Source organism: Hippoglossus hippoglossus, chromosome 4 (assembly GCF_009819705.1).
Source record: "Hippoglossus hippoglossus isolate fHipHip1 chromosome 4, fHipHip1.pri, whole genome shotgun sequence".
NCBI lineage: Eukaryota > Metazoa > Chordata > Actinopteri > Pleuronectiformes > Pleuronectidae > Hippoglossus > Hippoglossus hippoglossus.
The window spans coordinates 12,911,044-12,928,628 of NC_047154.1; the positions used below are offsets into that span (position 1 = coordinate 12,911,044).

The window sequence follows — 17,585 nt, forward strand, 5'->3', positions numbered from 1 at the left end:
GTAATTAAAAGCAGTTTTTCTTAAACACCAAGAAATGAGATAGAAACAAAAGCCATGCTGAGATTTTTATTCAAGTCTCAACTAAGTGATAGAAATGCTTTACCAATTTATATAGCACTAAAAACACCTGTTGTATGCATATGATGGGGAAATGTCAAAATAAACTGCAGCTACATGAGATCACGACTGCTTAAAAAGGCAGTTTTTCGACCTGTACATTTATTCCGTTTATTATTATGCAAGTTACTGAACGCAGATACTACAGGGAGATGAGAGTGCAAGGTGTGTAACTCCACAGCAGTTATTGTTTTAGACAAAAGTGTAGATGTAAGTATTTGAAAACGAGGCATTTAAAAAAAGTAGGTGGACCTCAGTCGGAAAACAGATTTAAGAGACTCAGCTCATGGCTTCAGGTTCAGTTTCACTGTGACACAACTCGTCAAGACTGGATTAACTGGATCAAAACCAGATAATTAAAAAAATACTGAAAAAACATAATAAAAAGACTCACAATTAGTTCTTCACCACTCTCACAATGTCATACACACAGACAGGAGGCGTTCATGATGTTTCGTAGGCTTTATAAAAAAAAAAAAAAAATGAAGCCAACAAATTTAAGGGCTGCACAAAATCCTCAAAGCATGGCTCCATCTCCACCCAATGTCCCCGCAAAGAATCATTTAAAGTCTGATCTCACACTACCCCAGCCTAAATTCTGGTTACAAGTGCTAAAAATGTAATCATTCAATATACATACGGTATGAAAGACCAACGTAAGAGTTCATGTGGTACAAAGAACGAAGTAGCCAGGGGAGCAGGGGTTCAGGTTGAGGATCCAGGACGGGCCAAGTGTCGTATAAAAAGAAACGTACATTTCAGAAACAAAAAAGGGGTTTCACACCGCGCCACAAACTATCACACAAATAAGCTTTCCTGTTGTGCTGGGATAAATAATGGACCAAAGGGAGTGAGCAACAGGGCGTTCTAGCTTGATTTCATTATAGTACAAAATGTCCAACATATCAACTTTGATGTAACAGATACTGTCGGAGATGCTGGGTGTGTGTTTTCGATGTTGTTGAGCTAGGAGCACTGTACGATGCCAAACAAAGGGACCGCCGCCTTCTTTTAGTTGCTTGGTCCCCTGCAGTGGTGGTTCAGGGTCTTTCAGCTTTCGACAGCAGGTGGTTCTGCCTCTGCAGAGATGGAGTTGTCTGCTTCTTCATAGGTGAGTGTCTGGTGGTCAGCAGGGCTGCTTGGGCTCCGTCTACAGATGAAGCACAGTCAGTCGCAACTGTGCTTAGATCACATTTACCATCTATTTCATCTAATAATTCCAGATATTTCAGTTTGTCTGACTGTAGCTCGCATATCACGAGAACCGTCAAATTTTGGGTGTGATGTGGACATTTCATCCATTCAATATTAATAAACTTTGATTAAACAGGCGGACAGTGCTCGGTAGCAGTGACTGCTGGGCCTCATCAATGTAAGTGAAATTGCAGATCATGACAACAACAGTTAATTCTCCTGTTCGGGTTTCTACGTACTGAGTCGAGCTTCACTGAACTTTATATAAACAGGTGAACAGCTCTTTGAGGAGCAGCAGTGGCTTCAGAGTTCTGCAGAGTCAGGCAACACGTGTTAATTTGCCGCAGCTCAATTACTGCATGTCACTTTTACAGTTTCATAAAGAAAACAGCAACCAGCATTACCACAGGCCGAGCAAACAACAGGCAGGTTTAGAGCAGACGCTGCACTAGTTCAATTAAAATATGGAAGCTGCACACATAAGCTTAATCTCTGTTAAAACATGGGTCCAAGTGCGAAGTAAAGATGCGCAACGGCTCTGTTAATACCTAACTGTGGTATTTTCCAAAGTAGAATACCATCTTTTTATTGTCCAAATAAACCGTTTTTAATATCCTTTCAGCAGTATATATCATAATGACTGAATGACTGATAGTAGAGCAAAAATACAGTATATTACTTCAACTGTGATACTCACCTATTAGGACTTGAAGTGTCATTATTCTCCTCCTCGGCGGGTGATTTCGGTTTTTCCTCGACCTCCATATCGTCATTTTTCTGCTCAGATTCCCCGTTCACTGGAATGGAGTCTAGAAAAAAACAAATTGATACAGATTGGTATAAATATGCAGAATAAACCAAAACAAGAATATCAAGGCTGGTGGGAAAAAATCCACATAATGTAGAACCCAGTAGATCCAAAATGGGCTTGTATTGTTTTTTACCTGCATCTTCTGGCTCCTTGTCATTATCGTCTGGCTCCTTGTCGTTATCTTCTGGCTCCTTGTCGTCTGTTTGAGGTTTACCTGGCACATCTGACTTGCCCACAAAGCGAAGTTTTAACTTATTGTACACGTCACTGGCTTTTTCCATGACTGCAGCACTGGCTTTATACCGCCGGATCTGTTATTAATGAAAACCATAGGCATTAAAATGGGGAGGATTATTGAAATGAGAAACATACTTCACTGGCCTGAATATAGGAGGGCCCTGATTATTACAGCACCCATATTACAACATCTGTTTTTGAATGAACGCAGACAAAGCAAAGAGAAGGTGCATTAAAGATGGATTCACGTACAATCCATCATCTCTAACACTGGGAAGCAACTGGTACATTTATGACATCAAGTGAACGATTTTCCATCATTTTAAATGTGGATTAACCTGCTTTAATGCAACATGTGACGTCAGCCAAAACAAATAGACAGTAAACGGCACCTTCTTTAACGTGGCAATAACTTCAGCGTTCTTGTGGAGGATCTGGCTGGTGACGGGCACAGCCTCAAGCTCTTCCAGGGCTTGTAGACACCGATCTATGTCCTGGAAAACACACAGAAAAACACATCAAAGTTGAATTTCAAATTGACATACCGCACAGAAAATAGAAAAACTTAAAACAAACTCATAGATGTCACTTACTGGGTTGTCAACTTTGAGTGCAAACTTTATGTCTGTGTGGAGTTTCTGTAACCTTTCTTCTGGTGATGACTCTGCATATGAACACAGAAAGACAGTGAATAAGTACCTGAGCTTTTGGTGGTGTATTGCATGTTTCCCAGGTTTTCCAGGAAATACACGTGCAAGTCAGCTGCACAAAACAGTACATGTGAAACTGAGTGAGAATGTATGAGACACAGACCTTTTTTCTTTTCCACTTTCTTCTCCGGTGGCCTCTCTGGTTTGCGTCTGGATTTTTCAGGCTTACCTCTAATAGAAAGAGAAGGAACTCTGAGGTCTGTGTAGGTGTTGTGTTTTGTTTTAATGAAGTTCATCTAAAGTCAGACCACACACATTTTCGCCTGTTCTTCATTGAACACTCACCTGGTTCTGGACTTTTCCTCTAACCGTCTGGATTTCTTCTCTTTCCTTTCTTTTCTCTCCTTCTCTTTCTTTATTCTTGCTTTCTTCTGGTTGTCTTGCTTTTTAGGTGCTCTCTTCGCCTTTTGATGAGAAAAGCACAAGAAGTTGCACACGTCAATAGCACCAAGACTCACCTCTAATTCTATTACTGCGTGTTTTCACTAAGCAACTGCACCTCAGCTGGTGCTGGAGAATCAGAGTCGGAGGGTGCAGGAATCGGAGGTGGAGGGGGTTTCTTGGACTTCTTCAACGGGTGCTCATCCACACCCTCATCTGAGCTACCGCTGCTGTCACTGTTGCCCCCCTTTTTACCCTTATCTTTGTCTTTTTTCTTTTTCTCATCCTCCTCTTTCTCCCTCTCACGTAGACGGCGGAGCTCCTCTGCCTCCTCTTTTTTCCGGCGCTCCTCCAGCTCTCGCCTCCGTTCCTCATCTCTTTTCTTCCATTCACTGATGCGGTCAGGTTCACTGTCGCTGTGACATAAGAGGGAGTCATTTACACACGGTTAAAACACACACTCGAATTCATATAAGTGAATTACTCTGTGGTGCGTGAGTGGGTAAAAGGAAGCTTCCTAACCTGTCACTGTTGGAGGACGATGAAGGTGCTCGTTTCACCGGCGGGGGTTTGGGTTTCCGTGCACGAGGCTTTGGTGCAGGCTTCTCTGTGGAACCTTTCTTCCGTGCTTGTGGACCTTTCCGAGGAGGTGGATCTGAGTCTGACTCAGACTTTGAGCCGGACCGGGATTCTGAGCCAGACAGGGCTGGTCGAGGTTTCTCGTCCTCCGAGTCACTCTCCACTACTTTTTTCTCTGAGCCTGATCCTGAGTCTGAATCTGAGTCAGATGATCCCTTCTGCAACATCACAAAAGAAAAGGTGGAATCAGAAGGAGAAAGGGCAAGAAATCGAGAACTTCCATCACAAAAGATGACAGATGCTTTTATTATATAAAAAAATGGTTCACCTTTTTCTTCACTCTCCCTCCTGCTTTTTTCCCACCTCGTCCCCCTGCTTTCTTCTCTGGAGTAAAATCCTATTGGAAAGATAAAGGCGGAACATTCATGGGCTGTTAAGTTTCCGAGAACACAAAAATGATCCTATATAGTGTGTGTGTGTGTAACTACCTACCTGGTCACTGTTCTTTCCAGATTCGGACTCTGAGGGCGTTGGTTCTGATTCGGAGGGGGATCCACTCTCTACATCTCGGTCACTGGACGAACCTCGAGCCTTCTTCTTCTGAGGAGGCCGCTGAAACAGAAAACACAAGCAATAGAAAAACATAAATGAATTGAATCTTTTTTATTATGACCATTATTTTGTCCTTGCAGTAATTTATATAAGCCAAACAACCTTATATGTCAAAATGAGATCCATTACTTAAGTTATTGTTCTTTTTTCATTGTTATCACAACTCCTGATACAAAATACGAGGCCAATTTTATCTCCCAATTAAATTTGTATATAAAGAGCCTGATTCCCAGTCAGGGTTCTGCTGATAGGATTATACATACTAACTGCATCTCTTTTGTTACAAGACCTGTGTTACTACTGTGAGTTAATTGTTAATGAAACCAAAATGTCTGAAGAACTACCTTTGGAGCCGGTGGCTTTCTCTTCACTCCTCCTCCTGCTCCCGCTCCTCCTGCTGCTGCTGCTCCTCCTGCTGCTGCTGCTGCTCCTCCTGCTGCTGCTGCTGCTGCTGCTGTTGCTGCTGCTGCTGCTGCTGCTGATGCTGCTGCTCCCCCTCCTCCTCCCTTTCCTTGGTCTTCACTTCCAGAGTCTGAGTCTACCTCACTTCCTGACTCCGCTTTCTGAGGAACCGGGGCCTCTTCATCCTCCTCTTCCTCATCACTTCCTCCACCGGCGTTGTTGCCCTCACTGTCGGATGAGCTGGCTTGCTGCAGAACAACCACAATAAGAAGATTAATACAGATGCTTCACTGAAATGAAAAGCAGTCGAGCCTGTCAAGATGACATCTCGCTTTTCCCAGATAGTTTGCAGTGCAACTGTCAAGGAAAAGCAAACATAAAACAAAGCATTGAGACAGGGAAAAAGGAGCCGAGAAAAATTCCATCCACTATCTATGCCAATTATCCTTTGAGGGTCGCGGATGAGCTGGGGCTAATCCCAGCTGACATTGAGCGAGAGGGATTTCACCCTAGACAGGTCGCCAGGGCTAATATACAGAGACAAAAAAATCATTCACACCTATGGTCAATTGCGAGTTTCCAATTAATCTAACCCCAATTTGCATGTCTTTGGACCAGCACATGCAAACTCAGCCGGGCACTAGAGTGTTACATCTGACCCAAACAGGCAGGACCTGTTAGGATCTGACGGACAAAACATTCTGACCCGAGCTGCACTCTATGGGGCAGCAGCATACACTGATGGACCGAACTTAAAATTGGAGGAAACTCGTAAGTTACAGTGGATGAGAAACATTCTAAACACCAAATTCTAAAACAATAAACATAATTATTTCTAACAAAAACAAAAATAAAAAAATGTATCTTTTTAAGCACAGGTGGCCAAATTATTATGGATGATTATGGAAGATGTTTGGTATTAGGGTGACTTACTACTGGCGGGGCACTGTAGGAGGCGTGTGGATTGTTCTGGATCTCCCATAAACCTTCATTGAATCCCTTTCTTTTGTTGGGCTTTCCGTAGCGTTCTTTGTACTTTTCATATGAAAATAGGTCCTTCGCTGCAAGGAATGCTCTGTGAGAAAAAGAGACAAAGAAAGTGAAAAGTCTGATCAACTAAAACCAATGTGATCTTGAAATAAAAAGGTTGTTGACATCAAGTTTAACATTTGACTTGAGACTTTATAAGAGTGGACTGTGCCACCTAGTGATAGATTAATATACTGCAGGTGCCATCTTGTGTCAAAGTGATGTTGTCTGATGATGGATCAAACATGAGAAATCATCTCTCAGACACATACAGCACGCTGACTCACACCGACACGAGTTCAATGGTAAACAGAGAAACCTTCAGAGAAGAGTAAAGCTAATGAGAGGCGAATAGCAAGCAGCGATGGGAGACAAAAGTAGAGACTTGAGTTTTCATCTCAAAAAGACGATATCGGGATGAGTCAGTGCGTGAATTTAAAACTGGCACAGACAGTTCAACCATGAATTATGAAATAAATCAAAAAATCTATACTATACATAATGGCTTTTCAAATGTCATTTATTTCCATTCAGACAACTGTCGTCATCCAACTTGTATTAGCTCAACAAATGCAATTAACTTTGACTTTTTGATGATACGGTGTTGTGTTTAGGGCTGGGCAATAAAACAATATCAGTAATTATCACAATATAATTGTCATCAATAGCAACATTACAAAAGCCCAATACATATTATTGTAACACCCAATCAGACAGGGCTCCTATATGATAATTACACAACTGCTCTGGGTCTCTCGCTCTTCTCCCCCCTTATCCACCCACCTCTCCTCTCTCCCAAATTTTTCATCCTCACACACCAACCGGTCAAGGAAGATGGCGGCCAACACAGAGTCTGCTCCAGGTTTCTTCCCAATAAAGAGTATTTTCTCTCCACAGGCACCGAAGTGTTTGCTTGCCATGGGAACTGTTGGGGTTCTCTGCAATATTCTACGGTCCTGACCTCACTATGTAAAGTGCTTTAAGATAATCTACGTTGTGGACATGTAGAATTGAATTGAATATCAATATAATGCTTGTGTATGATTGAGTAAGGAGGCATTTGATCAACATCAGATTAGTAACATTTTGAGCTGCTTATCAAGAGTCGATCAAGCTTTGCTGACAGAAGGAGAATTTAAAACCCACAAACTTCACTCAAGAGCAAAAATCAGTCTTTAACCCGAAGATAAACAATAATAATGTGATATTTATCACGATAATTAACCACATCGCCTGATAGGAACATTTTTAGTTTTAGCCATATCGCCCAGCCATAGTTGTGTTGTTGTTGTGTTGTGTTGCACTCACGTCTCATGTGTCCCAAAGAAGAAAATAGGAATTTTATTCGGAGGAGGTTTCACTGCTCCATCAGCCACATCTTCAATCTGTAAACAAACAAGACCTTCAGGTAAACACCAACCGACAGAGAGGAAATGATGCACAGCTCCCCTGTGGACTTAAACATGGTGGTATCGTGTACTGGGGACATGGAGTAAACAAAACACCACATATTCATGAACTCATGTAAAAACACTATAGATACATGGTGCACGATTAACAAGTGGGTACATGGAGAAGATCACTCTTATCTGGGGGAAATGATCATTAACGTCATTTCCAGAATATCCCAGTTGGCTTTGCTGCTGTACGTCTCCATACTGAAGAGGCCGACAGAATCAGATGCAGGAGCCGCTGCTGGTGCTCTGGCTGCGGGCCTGTGTCGCAGCCTGTCAGCCTGCTGTGGTACGAACTTCAGTTTGTTTTCTGATGGGTGTCCATGTTAGACACACAGATACACAGAGAACCTTCTCCAGCAGCAGCAGCCCACCCCCCTCCGCCCCTCCGGCTGCTGCTGCTGCTGCTGCTAACGCTACTTGCTCACCCTGGCTGGCCAGTGGGGGTATCCCTTCATTTTAGCGAAGACCAGGTCTCCGGGCTGGAAGTCGTGCGGCATCGTCCCGCTCCTCGGTGCAGCCTGCGGCTCTGGACAGTGTTCAGCTGCGCGGGCCTGTCCGTGTCTCTCCGCCGTCTGCTGTTCTCAGGTCGACACGGGACCTGGAGACGATGGGGTTAGCTCGCAGGCTAATAGTGCGCTAACGTTAGCGCGAGAAGAGGCAGCGACGTAAGCACGGCGGCAGGGTAACGGACAGGCTCAGCTCGCGCTTCAGAATAAAGGTCTCTACTAGAAACTACAATATGGTGACATTGTAATCTGTCTTGCAATTCAAAGTCAATGAAACGGCTGGAATTATTGAATATCTATTCAAATCATATATCAGAGGGAGCAGACCTTTGTTATCAGACTGTAACGTGAATTTAATTTATTTTGTTTTCTATTTATTCATACATTATTTATACATTTCTGCTGTTTTACAGATAAATCCTTTTATTGTTTTGTTTTTTGTCTTGTTTTGAAATGTGTTTTATCATCATGTTTTATTGTAAATCACCTTCTAAATTCATTTAGATGTGCTGTAGAAATAAATTAGCTTTATTAACAATATCATATTACTATTCATTCAAGTATTTACTTTCTTATTTTCTTTCACTGAAGTGTTTCCCCTTAAATACCCTGCTTTTGTATCCCTCTTTGACCACTTTCACTTCCTCCTCCTCCAGCATTTTAATTAGTATTTCTTTTTTTATCATCTCTTTCAGTTCTTTATTAATTTATTTAAATGTTTTCGTCATCTATTTAAATATTTCATCTCTTTAAATATCTTAATAGATCGTATCTTTTAATATTTTATTATATTTGTCTTTGTTTACTTAATTTATGAGCTGTACAATATTGTTTCCTCATGTCCTTGCTTTGCTCTGTGTATGGACGGATATTGTTTTTATTGCTTTTATTCTGTAAAGTTCTTTGTTTTCCATTGTATGTTTGACAAGTGCCCCACAAAAAAAGTCTGATTAATTGATTTAATGATTGGTTGGATAGTATTATACTGCACACACTCAGTCAGAAGTGTATTAGGTACACACAACTAAAAACAAATGTAGACTAATACATCATCTCTGCAGTAAAGCTTTTTTGTTTTAGAGAGATGTTGATACATCTTAAAGGTCACCATGAAGGGTGTGTGTATTATACAGAGAGTTGTTACTATTATTCAGTCCACCTTCATTGTAGGTGAGTGTGTAGGTGCCCTTAGTTATAATGCTTTTTGGTTTTGAGGGGCCGTGTAAGGCTTGAAGTGGAGTTCACTTTTACATTCATAATAATTTAATTCAAAGTTTATGAATGTAAAACTTGGCATTAAAAATGGCTTTTGTCTTTCTGTAAATTAGTAAATTCGCCACGTGTTAAACATCAATCCAAGTCTCATACACATTCACACATTGATCAATACATACATCAGCAATATTATTCAATATCAGAAAATCAATGTCAGAAATGTCCCATCTGTATTTCTTTAAACGTTTATTTGTCGGGTAAATCACAAGTTAGGTAAGGTTATCGACTTTTACTTTAGGAAGACGATTGAGCCCTGTTTTCCTTGCGGATATGAAGTCATGCCATGTTGCGTGAAGCTTCACGGATCCGGATGAAGCAGCTGGGTCATCTCCACGCGATACGCCAACCCGAGCGGAAGTCCCGCCTCTGCCGCTTTCCCATTGGCTGAGCCGCGACCAGTTTCCTCCTCGTCCAATGACAGGGGACAATGTGTTCGGCTGCGTTGACCTCCCCCTGCATTCACCTCTAATGAGAAGCCATGTTTCGGTCTTTGAGAACCGTCCAGCAGTTTAACTGCAAGCTCCAGGCTTTACAAAGACTCCACGTCCACTCCAGACGACTCCTCTGCACCTCCAGGATGAGCTGCTCACAGTTCAGGGTGGAGCGGGACACGTTCGGTGAGCTGAAGGTCCCAGCCGACAAGTACTACGGAGCCCAGACTGTCAGATCCACCATGAACTTTAAGATCGGGGGGCCGAGCGAGAGAATGCCCCTCCAAGTGATCAAGGCCTTTGGGGTCCTGAAGAAAGCTGCTGCTGAGGTGAACAAGGACTACGGCCTCAACCCACAGGTGGCAGATGCGATCAGCCAGGCTGCAGACGAGGTGGCAGCGGGTAAGCTGGATGATCATTTCCCTCTGGTGGTGTGGCAGACTGGATCTGGAACCCAGACCAACATGAACGTCAACGAGGTGATCAGCAACAGGGCCATTGAGATCATGGGAGGGAAGCTGGGCTCCAAGGATCCCGTCCACCCCAACGACCACGTCAACAAGAGCCAGAGCTCCAACGACACCTTCCCCACCGCCATGCACATAGCTGCAGCCACAGAGGTCCACCATGTCCTGCTGCCCGGCCTGCAGGCTCTCCACGATGCTCTGGCTGCCAAATCTGAAGAGTTCAAAGATATCATCAAGATAGGGCGCACACACACTCAGGATGCTGTGCCGCTCTCACTGGGACAAGAGTTTGGTGGTTATGTCCAACAGGTCAAGTACAGCATCCTGAGAGTGAAGTCCGCCATGCCCAGGGTGTATGAGCTGGCAGCAGGTGGCACAGCAGTGGGAACAGGACTCAACACCCGAATTGGCTTTGCTGAGAAAGTGGCCTCCACCGTTGCTTCTCTCACAGGCCTGCCTTTTGTGACGGCTCCCAACAAGTTCGAAGCCCTGGCAGCCCACGATGCCCTGGTGGAGCTGAGCGGAGCCCTGAACACTGTGGCTGTCAGCATGATGAAGATTGCCAACGACATCCGCTTCTTGGGGTCAGGACCCCGCTCCGGCCTCGGGGAGCTCATCTTACCAGAGAACGAGCCGGGAAGCAGCATCATGCCGGGCAAGGTGAACCCCACCCAGTGCGAGGCCATGACCATGGTCGCGGCCCAGGTGATGGGGAACCATGTGGCGGTCACCATCGGAGGCAGCAATGGACACTTTGAGCTCAATGTCTTCAAACCCATGATCATCAAGAACGTGCTGAACTCTGCACAGCTACTGGGCGACGCGTCTGTCTCCTTCACCAAAAACTGCGTGGTGGGGATCCAGGCCAACACAGAGAGGATCAACAAGCTCATGAATGAGTCCCTCATGTTGGTCACAGCACTCAACCCACACATCGGCTACGACAAAGCGGCCGCCATCGCCAAGACGGCTCACAAGAAAGGCACCACGCTGAAGGCTATGGCCATTGAGCTGGGATACGTGACCGAGGAGCAGTTCGAGCAGTGGGTGAAGCCAAGTGAAATGCTGGGGCCAAAGTAAACTCACAGGACACGACTACACACAAAATACCCTATCAACTGTGAGAAGTGTTTCTGTCCGATCAAAAGAACTGTCTGCACATAACCTGAAGATCTCGTACTTAATAAAAGCTGAGAATCCTCTGCTGTTGTGTGATGCAGCTTCTTACTGGTGTTAATTCAGCTCACTGTCATTGAACCAAAACATTTTCTTACATCCATAATAGATCTGAGCCAAATGAGTTTTAATCAATTGGCCCAAAATTTGCAACATATGATGCAAAGACAGACAAAATGTTAAATCAATTAGTACTCCAGTTATTTATGAATGATTTGTCACACATTAAGCTGTATGTCTTAAATTTAGTTGTCAGTCAGCAATGCAGTACTTTTGCATACACCCGTCTCCACATAGATACAACTGTTTCTGTAGCAAAATGCAAATACACATTTGGTTCTGGTATTCAAAGTCTCACTCTGTGCCTCTCGTTTTAGTTTGTACCCTCACTTCAGTTCCCATATTGACTCTGTGCCATCCCAAATAATTCAACATGGACTTCTGTACCTCGTGTGTTCTGGTTTACAGTTCCTGTATCGATTGTGCAATGTCAGTTCAAATGAAAATTTATATAAAAAACATTTTCTGGCTTACTGAAATTTTTCTTGCATTGCCCACACACACACACACACAATAAAACATTAGCCAATATGCTTGGTCATCAAGGATATATTGTATAGTATGTAAGATAAGGAAAAACTTGACAAAATGTATCTTCACTCAAATCCTATATTGTATACACCAGGGACAGCAACAAAATACACAGTAAAAATCAAATTTTATTGTATATCGATAAAAGTAAATAAACATACATTTCAAAAAAAGGGTTGTGTGAGATTTTTCTACAGGTAAAAACAAAAAACAAAATGGAGGACATTTCCTCCTCTTCTACTTGGTCCAGCTGACTTTGGGAATATCGTAATGCTCTGTCAAGGCGTCCAGATGGCGATTGAAATCCTGCAGACAAATGAAACAATAGAAGATGCATTCATTTTTGCTACATTTACTTATGTGGTCATATACATATGAGTGTTTTGTGCGCAACTTGAAATATAAAGATACAAACCTAAATATTTTATATCTATAAAAACAGCTGTATGTTGATTGCCCAAATTAATTTACTTGTAGAATTGAGCTGTTTTGCAAGACGGACGGAATAGAGCTCTGCAATATCTAATGTATGACTTACCTCCACTCTGTGTTTATGAGTCTTAGACGCCTTGTTCAAAATCCTTTCCATTTTCTGTAAGGAAAGAGAGAGAGACAGAGGCCAAATTAATCATTTGAAAAATGCACATAACTTTCAGTTTATCTGTAACTGTACTGATTTGTCATTATTTGTGACTGTCCGTAGCAACAGACAGGATCATCTTGTCACAATAAATCACATTTTAAAAGTGTCATAGTGTTATTAAATTAGTTATATTGCTATTTGCCTAATACAACTATGCCTCTAATGCTAGAGAACAATAACTCACCCTCTTCTCCTGCATCTTGTCAAAGGCCATTTGTGCCGGTGTCCTTTTGTCAACATAACCTTTGTTGGATTTCACCTCCTCCTCGTTGTGACTTTGCACAGCCTGCTCGAGGCGATGTTTACTCTCTTTATCCTTCTTCTTCTTCCTAAATGAGTTGAAAGAAGACATGAAATGACAGTTGATACATGGCTTGAGATAGACAATGAAACACGTCCACACACAATGCCCGTGGCCAAGATAGTGGAGGTTACTAACTATAGAGGGTTATTGAGGTTCAGTTGATATGTTAATAATATTAATTATAAAAGCCATCGAACGGTGGGACAGGTCAGCAACAGACAGCAGTTTTTCGCCTTTTGTGTTTGTACATATATTCATATATTTTATCTTGATTTGATCATTATATATCTAGTGTTATATTATAAGTTTTATTGTTGCACCCTTTTTAAATACACTTAACATCTGCTGTTCCATCATTTACAGGCTATGTTAATCTAATGTACAACTTTTTTATTGTTTCAAATATTTATCTTTAAATCTGTATTTATATTTGGTTTCATGCCGCAGGCTCTGTCCCTTTTGTTACCTTATTCTACTCCTCTCACCTCAGATTTTCATTTCATACCTAAATATCTTAATCAGCACACATTTCCTTACAGTGAGTTTTGTAATAGTTCAGATGGCTAGACTATAATTTCACTGCAGATTATGTGTATTTATTCTTGACTTTGTATTATTCTTATGCTCTTGTGTTTGACTGTTTGTGTGCTACTGAAGGCCGAAAGTTACCCCTGGATCAATAAAGTATCTATCAATAGTTGCTGCCTACCTCAAACATGCCCCTGGGAGGTCTGGTGGTGGGGTTGATAATAAGAGGAGCCCCATCCCCATGAACCCACTTCCTTCTGAAGGGACACTATAGTTTCCATTTCAGAGACCAAAATGCCTCTGTTACCTCCACTTTTATGTATTAATTAGGGGTGTAACGTTACATGTATCTGTACCGAAAATTTCCGGTACGGGCCTTTCGTTTTGGTACGCACATTTACCGAACAAATGCAGTGGGTCCACTTGTGGGAAGTTTTTGTCTGCGTCTCAAATTCCAAGGGACAACTTTAGCGAAGGACCAGATGTACTGCAGAGTGGATCGTACAAAAGCTGTACGCCGACATTGCGCAACTGCTGTTGGATATGTAGCTGGTAGCACATCAAACATGCCGCCTTGTTTGAAATGGCATCAACAGAGTGATGTCCACTAACATTGAATTGTCTCATCACGAGCCAAATAAACATCAGCTTCTCGCGGTCAGCCATGTTTGTTTACGTTTGACGTCGTGCCATCGCCTTGCCTTGGAACGATTTGTAGTCGGAACTCGGAAATAGACTTCGTTACAACGTCGTCATTGTATATACTGACTTACTGGGATAGTGAATTAACCCCAAAAATACTCACAAATATTCACAAAATGCCATTAAATACACTATCCACAATACTATCTGTTAGCAAACAAGCTAACGTTAGCTTAGTCTACACCAGGGAGTTTTAATCAGTCACGAGTGGGAGTTGAAGTATTGTTGCCAGTTTAAACATTTCCTCTTTCTCTAACATAAGTCACCAAATGCCTCAAAACTCACTTTTTCCCAGCTGAAACGCTGCCTTTAAACTTCAGAGCACTCTTCTGGGTCGCTGCGTACTCCGACATCTTCCAGCAGCTGTGGTTCCACTTCCTGCTTTGGGTTCAGAGGTGTTTATCTCTCTGCAGCGCCCCTTGGCGGCTCCGGCTTGCAGCACCTGTCCGATGCAGCCATGTTGTAGTGCATCATCCCGTCCAGAGAGGGGCGGTAGTTGTTTCTTCTCACACAGGCGATCTAGAAAACGGAAGTCGAGAGCAGCTATGAAAGTCAAACTGTAGCACGGTGGGCTGGGATGTTCAGTGGGGTGAAATAAAAATGTCAGGTTACATTTTATTTAGAATAGTAGCCTTAACAAAATGCGCCACATCCAACGCTACAGCGGCGGTGTGCAGGTCCAACATGCTGAGCAGAGCAGAGACACGAGGATATGCGAAGAAAGTTGGTGAGTAAAGAGGACATCTCTGTTCAGTGTGTTCACTGTCCACCTACTGCACATCTCCATGTTCCTCTGTGCCAGGTTTAAATAGCATCTGCTGATGAAATGTACGTGTGAAAACTTAGCTGACTGATTTCCACACCACTGTATTCCATTTTAGATACAATCACAATGATTAATGATAATAAATGGCGACTAATAGCTGTTGTGATTTATGTCTGTGGAGCTTCTCAGTCATCCAGGTCATGGTATATATAAGTGCTTAAAACAGGTCAACTGGACTTGGTTGAGTTTCTTGAACATCCTGCTGCATATACTACATTGCTCTGCTTCTGCATTATGGGTGTTTTGTCTTTGGGATGGACCAGTTTCTGCCTCAGTGTGTTGGTAGGCTTGGGGTGTACTGGGATGGGGTGTTTTTCAGATACTCCAGCAGCATAAGGGATCACAACGTTGTTCCGTTGATCCTTCTTCTCCTCCCTTTCTGTTCTGTTTCTCCTTTTTGTGGTTTTGGCAAAGGCCCAGTTGGGATAACCACATGTTTTTCAAGAAACTCAACCAAGTCCAGTTCACCTGTTTTTAGCAATTGGATATGCTGTTGTGATTTAGCAATAATACCCAAATAATAATAATAATAATAATAATAATCACGGTCATCCACCTGTCTGAATCGCCTGGCTGTGCACACATATGCCTTTAACTCATAATGTGTTAGATACCAAAGCACTGGTAGCATGTTTGGAGTCAACCTGTGTAGATTCTCCATAAACGCATCCATGTGTGGATATGAACAACATGACACCTGACTCTTTTCCTCTGTCTTCCAGCGGCCAAAGGAAAAGGTAAAGGCATGGCGAAGGAAGAGCTGAAAGGTCCAGAGGTGTGTAGAGACCCCGCCAGACTTACTTCTCATGCAGTCGGGGCCAATATCTTTAAACAGGGAGAGGACCCCATACTGAAGACTCCTGAGGAATATCCAGAGTGGTGAGAGCACATATATATACATACCCATACATACATTTCAGCAACACTTTTCACCACTTGTAATCGATTAGAACTATACAGTTTCTCTCATTTTAGAGGTTTTATTGACTTTTTCCAAAATACAAAAAACATAAGAGATAACCCCAATCCTAAGGTTTAAAACAGAACAGCTCAGCTCAGCTCAGGGGAAAAAATTATAAAATAAAAAAGGGGGAAAAAGGAGGCACATCTCTCATTCAAGCTATAACAGTATTACAACCATCCTGGTTGGCCCTTAGAATCTCTCATGCTTTCTACAAAAGCTCTAGTTATTCTGGTTAAGGGAGGCATTTCCTCAATTTTCATATCTGATTTCCCTCCTCTTTTATCATTTCCCCAGGTTGTACCAGTTGAACCTGGGAGAGCCCAAAAAGCTGCACGAGCTGGAGTCGGACAACTGGGAATACTGGAAGCGTCTGAGGAAGGAAAACATTTGGCGATTCAACAGACTCCATAAGGGGAAGAAGTTTTGAGCCTTCACTTGATTGTGGACAGTGGACAGATCTCCTGTACAGTGATGTGCTTCAGACTCTTATGAACTATATTACGACAACTTTTTACATGTTCAGATCACATCTTAAGTTTCTGAGAGAATTATCATGACACCAACTCTTCAACACTTGCCATTCATCTTGTAGGTTATCTGAAATCACCCAGCATACTCAGTCTTTTAGCTGCATTGGCTCCTCTGGGAACATTGTTTGAAAGATGAATGCTTGAAAGTGTTCGTGGCTGACTCTTCAGCACAGTATATGATGTCAGGAAGTGTATGACGGGTGATGTTGAATACAGTGAGGAATCTCACTGAAATGCAGAGCGTATAATGCAGTGTAATCCAACATGACACCCCAGTCTCATCAAAAACTGAATATAAAAAGCTGAACAAATTATGGATGATGCATTTTGACCTCGGACACAATCTCACCAAAACCTCCACTCACTAGCGTCTTTGACACAATGGAAATCTCCAGAACAGCTACTTAATGGACTTTGTGGTGCGATCTCAAAAATGTAGTGTTTACTGTATTTGATGCAGGTTGATCACATGGGATTTGATTCTGTCTGTAATGGTAATCGTCCGATGATATCTCGACAAAACAATTTCTCACTTTTTTTTCGCAGACTTATTATAAATAAATACAAATCCAACAAACAATGTCTTCATTTCTTGCAAAATGCCCTCAAATTTGTATCCATGTTATGAATATAAACCTTCTACCACTTTATAAAAGGTTTAAAAACTAACTAATGGTTAATAAACCAATTATAAAGAGCAGCCTTTGGGTAGATAAATGACTAAATAGATTTGTTTTTTCTCTGATGGTTGTCGTCAATTGAAAATAGGATATAATAATTTCCTATGTGTTTCACTTAGAAACCACATAAATCTTAAAACTGTCAAACATTGCAATATTACCTAAAACCAAAATATCTTGAATCAAGGTGTGTTATATATACAATATTGTTAGCTCATAGCTCCATGCATCGACTGTATATACCTAAAAAGTTTTTCTTTAGCTCTTATGGACTAGTTCTAAAGCAAAGCTGAGTCAGTCACTGGTTTTCCTCTATTTATTTTCTCTTGATGCTTATTGCTTTGTGTTTTGTACCAAATCTATTGTTTAGTACTACACTGCACTAACACACATTCAATGAATGAAAAAAGGAGCAAGAAGAACAATCTTATAT

At 42.1% G+C, this 17,585-nt stretch overlaps 4 protein-coding genes across 4 annotated transcripts; 2 read left to right on the forward strand and 2 right to left on the reverse strand.

The window, feature by feature from the left end:
• Window positions 1–52: 52 nt before the first annotated feature.
• On the reverse strand, window positions 53–8,200 carry hdgfl2 (HDGF like 2). The gene is made up of 15 exons (XM_034584167.1): window positions 7,955–8,200; window positions 7,381–7,457; window positions 5,977–6,118; window positions 4,986–5,291; window positions 4,522–4,641; window positions 4,358–4,426; window positions 3,973–4,247; window positions 3,569–3,866; window positions 3,355–3,473; window positions 3,173–3,240; window positions 2,953–3,023; window positions 2,752–2,853; window positions 2,256–2,433; window positions 2,009–2,120; window positions 53–1,267 (listed from the first exon to the last, which is right to left on the reverse strand). The coding sequence occupies exons 1-15, from the start codon at window positions 8,024–8,026 to the stop codon at window positions 1,168–1,170; spliced, it is 2,109 nt and encodes a 702-aa protein (XP_034440058.1). The 5' UTR covers window positions 8,027–8,200; the 3' UTR covers window positions 53–1,167.
• A 1,572-nt stretch (window positions 8,201–9,772) lies between these two features.
• Window positions 9,773–11,903, forward strand: fh (fumarate hydratase). The gene has a single exon (XM_034584168.1). The coding sequence runs from the start codon at window positions 9,789–9,791 to the stop codon at window positions 11,286–11,288; it is 1,500 nt and encodes a 499-aa protein (XP_034440059.1). The 5' UTR covers window positions 9,773–9,788; the 3' UTR covers window positions 11,289–11,903.
• A 70-nt stretch (window positions 11,904–11,973) lies between these two features.
• On the reverse strand, window positions 11,974–14,589 carry fam32a (family with sequence similarity 32 member A). Its single transcript, XM_034584170.1, has 4 exons — window positions 14,438–14,589; window positions 12,803–12,947; window positions 12,514–12,567; window positions 11,974–12,281 (listed from the first exon to the last, which is right to left on the reverse strand). Exons 1-4 carry the CDS (start codon window positions 14,503–14,505, stop codon window positions 12,213–12,215), a joined length of 336 nt encoding a protein of 111 aa, XP_034440061.1. The 5' UTR covers window positions 14,506–14,589; the 3' UTR covers window positions 11,974–12,212.
• A 69-nt stretch (window positions 14,590–14,658) lies between these two features.
• Window positions 14,659–17,058, forward strand: mrpl54 (mitochondrial ribosomal protein L54). Its single transcript, XM_034584169.1, has 3 exons — window positions 14,659–14,879; window positions 15,701–15,857; window positions 16,237–17,058. The coding sequence occupies exons 1-3, from the start codon at window positions 14,753–14,755 to the stop codon at window positions 16,367–16,369; spliced, it is 417 nt and encodes a 138-aa protein (XP_034440060.1). The 5' UTR covers window positions 14,659–14,752; the 3' UTR covers window positions 16,370–17,058.
• The last annotated feature ends 527 nt before the right edge of the window (window positions 17,059–17,585 follow it).